At 37.5% G+C, this 8538-nt stretch overlaps 1 protein-coding gene across 1 annotated transcript in view; it reads right to left on the reverse strand.

Moving 5' to 3' along the window:
- LOC102374573 (AP-3 complex subunit beta-1) overlaps window positions 1-8538 on the reverse strand; it is a 174342-nt gene that overhangs the window by 144527 nt on the left and 21277 nt on the right. Inside the window, exons 7-8 of the mRNA XM_014521527.2 lie at window positions 5877-5939; window positions 5089-5221 (exon numbers count right to left, since the gene is read on the reverse strand). Coding sequence (XP_014377013.2) covers window positions 5089-5221; window positions 5877-5939 — 196 coding nt within the window. The remainder of the gene's footprint in view (window positions 1-5088; window positions 5222-5876; window positions 5940-8538) is intronic.

Here is an 8538-nt window from a genome sequence, read left to right on the forward strand (position 1 = left end):
AGGGAGGGAAGCACCTTTCACTGGGGCAATGCATTCAAATGGGGGGTGGGGGGGGGGCATGGAGAATCAGATACATGTCTGTCCACAGTTTAATCTCAGGGTAACTTGTCTGCTCAATGTTAATGATCACCCAATCCATGCCACCTAGTGGCAAGGCACAATAATAGCAGGGAAGAGTGTTCAGCTACTCTGAAACAGCTGCTTGCTTGTCTGTTTGCTTCAGGACATACCGGTGTCTAAAACTTATGTAAATTGCACTGGTGTAAATATTCCTGTGTCCAGGTCCAGATTAAAAACAAAGCAAAAAAGCTGAAGTTTAGATACAGACTGAGCAAAGTGGGCATAAACAATTTAAAATATACTACTATTCCAGATGAAATTCTGTACCAGAGGCGAAGTGAGAAAGGTTGATAGAAAGGCAATAATAAAGGAGAGCTTTAATTCCGATATAACTGACAAAGGCTTCTGAACAAAGAAATTCATCAAGGTGGCTTAGAAATTTAGGGAAAATATAAAGTAATCTGACCAGGAATCTCTAGATAGATATAAAAAATAAAAATGAGAGTTAGGAACTGAAATATTACTGACAACAGAAAGACATTAGCCACCAATCACAAGATCTCAGTTCACAAAAATTTGACAAAATTTCCAAACAATGTGGAAGTAAGTACTTAAAATCAGGACAGACTATTCCTAAAGATACTAATAAATTTCCAATGGATCAAAACCAGTTTGATCATTGATTCATTGACACAGAATTCCACCCTACTAAAACAAGGTGGGTATGTCTGAAAACAAAAATCACAATTTTTAAGAGATGAGTTGAAATAATTTGTATTGCATCATTCAGGAACCCTCTTATGTTCTATCATAGCTGTTCTTCTGTTTTTTCTTAGTTGTTGCTGTTTGTTTTTTAAATAAACACGACTTGTACAAACTTTAGGCAACCTGAAAATGGAATCAGCAGCTAAGTCACCTAAGCAAGTAAACAGACAGAAGCACAAAGAGCAAAGAGAAAATTATTCTAAGCACTGCCATAGCTTCCACATACAACAGGAGGGAAGGGAAGGGCTGTTGGATTGTATAGCTTCACTTTACTTTCACATATAAAAATGCTTTCATAGAATGAAACTTGACTTATCAAAACTTTGGCCAACTCAGACACTTCACATGCCCCAAGAAAACTCCTCAAATTCATAGAGCTCTGTTTTTCAAATGAAGGCTAATATGTACAGAGATGAGCTTAAGGATGAGGTTCTGTGTTGTCTCTCATACTAAACACATGAGAAATCAACCACTACGAAGGGAGTCAGAGACATGCTACTGCCACAGGAAAGATCCAGAATGAAGGACAGAAAAAAAACAGCAGTTAAAATGTGCTTAGTAAAAGCAATGGCAGCCTGCAAAACAACTATTTGTTTTAGAGGGTCCAGATTTAGGAGTGACTGCATGAGAAGAGACATTCTAAGATTTCAAAAACTGAAATATGAGAAGATGTTCTCCCTTTCTATGAAATCCATAATAAGCAGGCCAATTCAATTAGTGCTTCACTTAGCACATATAGGAATTCAGTAGACAGAGTTAAATTGAAATGACCAAGAAAACTTTAGTAGAAAGTAGCCAAGGCCAGTGAAAAAAAATTCTACCTTAAAAGAAAGATGTGTGTTAAAAGAAACATTTTAACCAGTATGTCACAAAATGGGAAAGAAAACCTATTTTCTATCACCTGGGTCTCTCAACCACAAGTGAGAGGGAAGAACATCAAATAATTATAGCTAATTATAACTAAATATTCAGAAACTATGCCATGATTTCAATCCCTAGGAGCATAGTCTCATTTCCCTTTACATATAAAGTATATATAAAAATGTGACATACTGCTTAAGATTTGTGAATGAAAAGACCTAAAATAGAAATGACCAATATTTTTTCAACCCAAGTTTTCTAAAGTTAAGCTTCTGAAAATATGAAGTTGCCTAATTTTCAGAAGTGCATAGAACTAACAAATCCCACTGAAACTGATGAGTAATATAGCAATCATAACTTGAATACACATATTGAAATGTATATACTGTTCTGGAAAAACAGAAATAAAAAGTAAAGGTGATGAAGTAGTATTCCACAGTGATGATGTGATGGACTGAACAGAAATAGGAGCGATCACAGATGAAGCAGAAACTGTTCAGGTTAAAAGTCACTTTGAGAGAGGGACAGAAAAATAGTGACACTGATTGGAGAAAAAATGTTACTAAGGATGCTAGGTCCTACATATTCCTGAATGATAGTTGACAGATATATATATTTTTTACGTTATCACTGAAGTAACAAGAAGCGATGCCATTTCAGACTTGTTTTTGGTAAGTAGCGAGGACATTACAAGTCAGGCCACAGGAAAAAAAAAAACTTTGATCAAGTGATTATGAGGGTAAACCCTGATAAATTAAAGAAACTAGTTAGAGTGCACTTAAGAACAAATGAATTTAAAGACATTCCTCCTCCATATTCAAGTCAAAGATCCAGTACCTGTCTAGAATTTGCAACACAACCAACAAGGATGCTTGCAAGGAAGGGCTCCAAACCGATTGAGGGTGGGAAAAAAACCCACCTCAATAAGGATACTTTAAATGTAAGCAAAGCTTATACAGAATGGACAAAAACTACATACTGGAGGTCCAAAAGTGGATAAATAAATTGCAAATTGTCAAAATCTAGCTGTGGTATACCTTGCAAAGAAAACTAAAAACACACTCAAATGGTTCTTTAGTCATATAAATGAAAAAAGAACAAACAAAACATAGGGTTGTTATGTAGTGAAACTGGAGTAGAGATTATAATCCCACAAATATTTCCCCAGTTTTCCATGAGGATGCTAGTAACCAAACAGCAGGGCAAAGATGAGATCATTAAGAAGAACAAGAGCAACAGAATGACTAACTGAAAGTGGAAGCACAACTCTGAGGGTAACATGCTCAAAATCCAAGGAAAAAGTAGTTTCCATCCTATATGGCTGACAGAAATGTCACACAGAATTACTGGCATGGTAGCAGGGATTTTTGACAAATCTATCGTGTCAGGGTGCCTCAGTATGACTAGAGAACAGCAAATGTAGTATCTATATTCAAGGAGAGCTGAAAATACAATCCAGACAACCACAGGCCAGGTTTAGCAAATGTACGTTAAAGAATTCAGTGGAATTCAATAAAGCATTTGATACACTGCCACATGAGAAACTAATTATACAGGACAAAATGGAGATTTAATACAAGAGCGATGAGGTAGGTAAGGAACTAGTTAAAACAGGGAGGATGCTGAACTTTACTGAAAGACCTGCTCATCTGAGGAAGGTAGAGTGTCTTGAGGACTGGTCTTGGGAATGGTCTCATTTAATATTTTTCAGTTATGATGCCAGCACAAAAAAGGAAGCATGCGTTAATGGCATAGCAACAGGACAAAGTTGGAAGGCAATGACAATGTTAAACGTGAATCAGAATATTATACAAGAGAAATGAATGAGCTTAAGAACAAGACTGATACAAACAGGATAAAATTACATAGTACAGATTGCCAGGTCATGAACTTCAGAAATGACAACAGGAATTTCAACTACAAGCTGAGGACCTGTCAGTTACAAATGACTAAGGAGGAGAAAGACCTGGGTGTACTTGGTGATCAGGGGATAATATTCATCCAATGTGATGGGACCATAAAAGAGCTGAAGGCTATCTTAGGACATATCAGACAGTGTACACTATACAACACCCAGACCTCAAATCTGAAACACTGTCTACAATTGTTACCCATGTTGAAAAAAAAGAATTCCAACTGGGACAGGTGTAGAGAGGACTATAAGGATGATCATGGGAACAGAAAGTCTGTTACATGAGAGACTATAAAAACAGCCTGGTTCATTTAGTCTAGCAAATGACCTCAGAGGAGACATGATTGGTCTGTATAAATAGAACAGTGATGTAAAACACTGTGGAGGAAGAGGACCTATTTCAGCTAAAGGACAATGAAGGATGAAAACAAATGGGTGTAGACTTATCATGAGCAATTTTAGGCTGGGAACTGGGAAAAAAGTAACCATTAGAGGAGTATGGTTCTAGAATAGCCTTTCAATAGGAGTAGTTTAAACTGATCAGCAGCTTGAAAAGGGAGGGGCATGTCAGGCCATTTCTATTTAATTACCTAAAAATGAATTAAGGCTTTTAAAACTTAAGTCTATTCAATATTAAATATCATCTCTTTGGTACTAGTTTCACAGAGTAAATATCTCTGAAAATTTCTCTCATGATCGAGGTATTTTCATGTAAATTTCATGGTAACATTAACTGTCCAGCAAAGATATTGGTAGCTAGTACAAATGTATAATAATCAAACAGAAGGAAATCAATAAGGAAATCAAAGATTGATTTTTATAGACACACACACACACACACACACACACACACACACACACACACACACACACTATTACTGAGTTCTATTTGGCATATATCCCCTCCTCATGCTCTATAGTGATTTGTAATTCTTCCCTATTTTGTATATACATTTAATAGGAAGCTAAATTACAACAACAACAACAAAATCAACCTAAGTTTGGATCTATCTACCCTAAAACTGTTTAAATGTTCTTTGTGATGTAGACATTTAGATGTATAAAAAATTATTTCTCTTCTTTTAGCACCCTCTGCAGGCTAACAGTTTTAATGCAACTAGGCATAGTATGACAGAAACATGACACTCCTATCCTCTCTGAACAATCACAATACTTCATATTTTTAATTATTGCATTTTGAGTAATTACAGGCATCCATGTAACCAGATTTGAGCACTAATGCACTGCATTAAGAGAAAGCAGGTAGATGACAATTACAAAATAATTTCAAAGTTCTTTAAACTGCGGGAAGTATCAAGCAATGTCATTATTTTTCTAGCTCAGTCTGTTACTCCACAGCCACACCAGTTGACTTCAAACAGAAATCACGATTCAATATACTTTTTTAATCTGTTGCTACCTGTGGATCCTGCCAGGAAGAAGATTCAAGCTATCAGTCACTCAAAAAGCAAATAAAACAGTTAGCTTACCATCCCTGTTGGACAGCAAACACACTAGGCCGTTAAGGCATGTGTCAGTCACTTCTGAGATGTTGGTTGCACATCTGCCTATAGCCTGAATTGTAGCTGCAGCAAATTGTTTATCTTGGCTTTTCACGTAGGTCTGAAGAAAATAAGATTTCCATTAGTCAACACACTGGTCCTATCAACTGCTGATTCACCATATTATCCTTATCAAATAAATGTACTTTAGAATAAATTTAATTTACAGAGATATCTTGCATATTAGAAGTTAAACCAACTGTCTTTTCTATCTTTTGCTTTATTTTTGTTTTAAGGATGTGTTACCTTGTCAGCTTTGGCCAGTGGGGCCTCTACCTCCAGAAGCTGGGGTAGGGGGCAATCACCCCAAACCAGCAATTAATCTAATTGCAAGGTTGGGGGACTTAACAAAATTTCTTAAGGGTGTTTTCAGCCCATTTAACTAGGAGAATCTTATAAATCTATGAATAACTTTATAAATAAAATCCTAGACACTTTCTTAACACAGTTTTAAAATTATATTCAAGTTGGCAGGATCATTTGAAATGATTAAGTTTTGGCTTTCACATTTTTCCTATATGTGACTGGAAGTGGCATGCATCAACCTTCAGAAAAGGACTTATAAGTTCCCCCTCATATTCAAAAAGCTTGATTATCCTGTTTTCACATATTCTTTTTGAATGAAACAAATCATTTTCTAGGAAGAAGGGTATAATAAATGCAGCTTGCTTACAGAATACATTTTATGAAAAAGAAAACTTGAATTGTGAACAAACCTGAAATTCTCGAAGTATAGTTGATATACTGGCTTCATTTGCTAAATTTGTCAAGATTTCAAGCTGAAGGAGAGAGAAGATATTTTTACTAGATATATATTAAAATAAGAAAGTATTTACAGAAATCAAACATGCATCATATTTTGTTTAAAAGAGAATATAATAAAAGTACCATTTATAACTTTAACTCTTTAAAAGAAATATTCCCCCAAAAATAAGAAATATATTGTCAAAGCAGCATACTATGGCTCAGACATGTATTTGCCATGAGCTGTGGCTATACACGGTGATACTGCACGTCAAATGGCCTTTGGTGATATGGCCTCCAATGTGTGAAAGCATGACTACACCTTTTGCTGGTACACCTTTTGTGACTCAGGCTCCGCAGTGCAGTGCATAGGGGCCACTTCAGGGGTGGCAGATGGCACATAGTAGCAATATGCCATTAATCCCCATGCTGAAGCTAACTTCTTCATAGGCCAGATCTAGCCAACAGGCAACCCAAGTCTACACTTAAAGTTTCTGTATCATAGCAAAACTGGTGAGTGCAAAAAACTACCCACTGCACCACCAACTGACCTACTGATGAGAGCAGAGACCTTAAAAGTTAGACAATTATACCAGCAAAAAAGTCATTTTACCAGTAGAGCTTAATTCTACTTCTGGTTTAAGCTCCACTGGCAAAAGAAAGCTTGTCAGCATTAGCTACATTTCCACTGAAGAGGGTTAATAATGGTTAACATCTTCATAGTACTGGACAATAATTTAATCACCAATACTAAGAAGCAAATGATAACATTGTGAAGAAGCTGTCAGGCTACACCTACTCACAAGTGCAGAGACATAAATGAGAAATCGGTTGTTTGTTTGTTCTGAAGTACTGGGCATAGTATTTATTAGCAGTGCCTATAACAAAAGGGCAATAACCAGAAACGTTTGCCCACCTCAGCCTCCCATTCTTTTATAGCTTTGTTTAAATCACATATGTATTACAACAGAGATGTTATAGTCCTACAGTGTTTGCATTAATCTTAAATCACCCACAAAAATTATTCCCAGGCAGTCTTTTCCTTCCTCATCTTTGACCTTTTCCTGGGGCATGTTGCCATAGGTAATCACCCAACTCCTCCACATTTCCCAGCTTGCTTAGTAGTTTGGGCTAGAAAAAAGTGAAATGTGCACAAACATGCACCTTTTTCCCTGAGTTTTAAAATTACTGTTTCAAGAAAGAGGTAAACTTGCATTAGAATTTCTTCTCTAGAAACTTCCCCCTGAAATTCCACAACCATCCAACCACTTAACACATGGTAGAAGTGTGCTGAGTTATTGGGAAGAAAAAGGTAAGATGCCCTTCTCCCTGCCAAAGCAAAACTACTGCTGATGAAAGAGTTGGACAAAGCTTGTTAACAACAGTAGCCAAAATCTCTCATTCCCAATTTGCATCGTGTCTTTTACCAGAATCTCTAACCAGCTCCTCTGGTTACACTGTAAATTGTACCTTCTGCCACTATATTAAATGCAGTTTCCTCTGAAAAAGAGTGAAATTCACCAATGAATCAGTGACTGAGCACACCAGGGAGAGGAAGGGGGGGGGGGGAGAAGGGAAGGGAAAATCACTTTGACCTCATGAATGAAAATGGAAAGTTCAGGAGAGTTCAGTTTTTTGCCCTCTGCTTCTTTGACTTTAGCACTGTGTAAGGGATTTACTTATTTTTAAATCTTACTGTTTTTTCAAGTCATTATTATTAAGCCTGGGCAATACTAAACCTGGCTTCTATTTCCAACTTTCATGATTACTGAGAAACTTTGGTCAAGCTACTTCACCTCCTGAGCGCATCTACACAAGACACTACTGCACAGTGGTTACTGCACATTTTATTTAGTACTGTACTTGTATAATCAAATACTAAATAAATGTACAGTAACCAGAGTTACTGCACAGTAGCTCCAGCAAATGTCTTTTAAGTGACGCTACTGCACACTAGTCCAATAATACTGCGTAGAAGCGTATTAGCACTGTTGGTGCTGTGACACTGTTGTGCAGTATTATTCAGCTACTGCACAGTTAGTGTCTCGAGCAGATGCACCCACCGACTCTCAAGCTTCCTAAGATACATAGAGGGAATGCCTTACTGGATCTGGTATTGGCAACGGAGGATGACATGGTAGGGGACCTACAGATCGGTAGCCATCTGGGGGACAGTGATCACCTAATAATAGAATTCTTCATAAGACGTTGAGTGGGTAAGGTAACTAGTAGGGTGAAAGTGCTAGACTTTAGGAAAGCTGATTTCAATGAACTCAGGCGATTAGTCAAGGACGCACTGCAGAGTAGGAGTTTTGAAGTGATGGGAGCCCAAGAAGGGTGGCTATGCCTTAAGGAAATGATCCTTCGGGCAAAAAGGGAGACGAACCCGATGCGAGGAAAAAGAGGGAAAGGGGCCAGGAGGCTTCCTTGGCTGACTAGAGAAATCCAGGGCAGCCTAAGGGGCAAAAGGGGAGCACATAAAAAGTGGAAACAGGGAGAGATCACCAAAGACGAATATATCTCCTCTGCTCGTGCTTGTAGGGAGGCAGTTAGACGGGCCAAAGCTACCATGGAGCTGAGGATGGCATCCCAAGTGAAGGACAACAAGAAATTGTTCTTTAGATATATAGGGAG

The sequence above is a fragment of the Alligator sinensis genome, unplaced genomic scaffold (assembly GCF_000455745.1).
Source record: "Alligator sinensis unplaced genomic scaffold, ASM45574v1 scaffold159_1, whole genome shotgun sequence".
Classification (NCBI taxonomy): domain Eukaryota; kingdom Metazoa; phylum Chordata; order Crocodylia; family Alligatoridae; genus Alligator; species Alligator sinensis.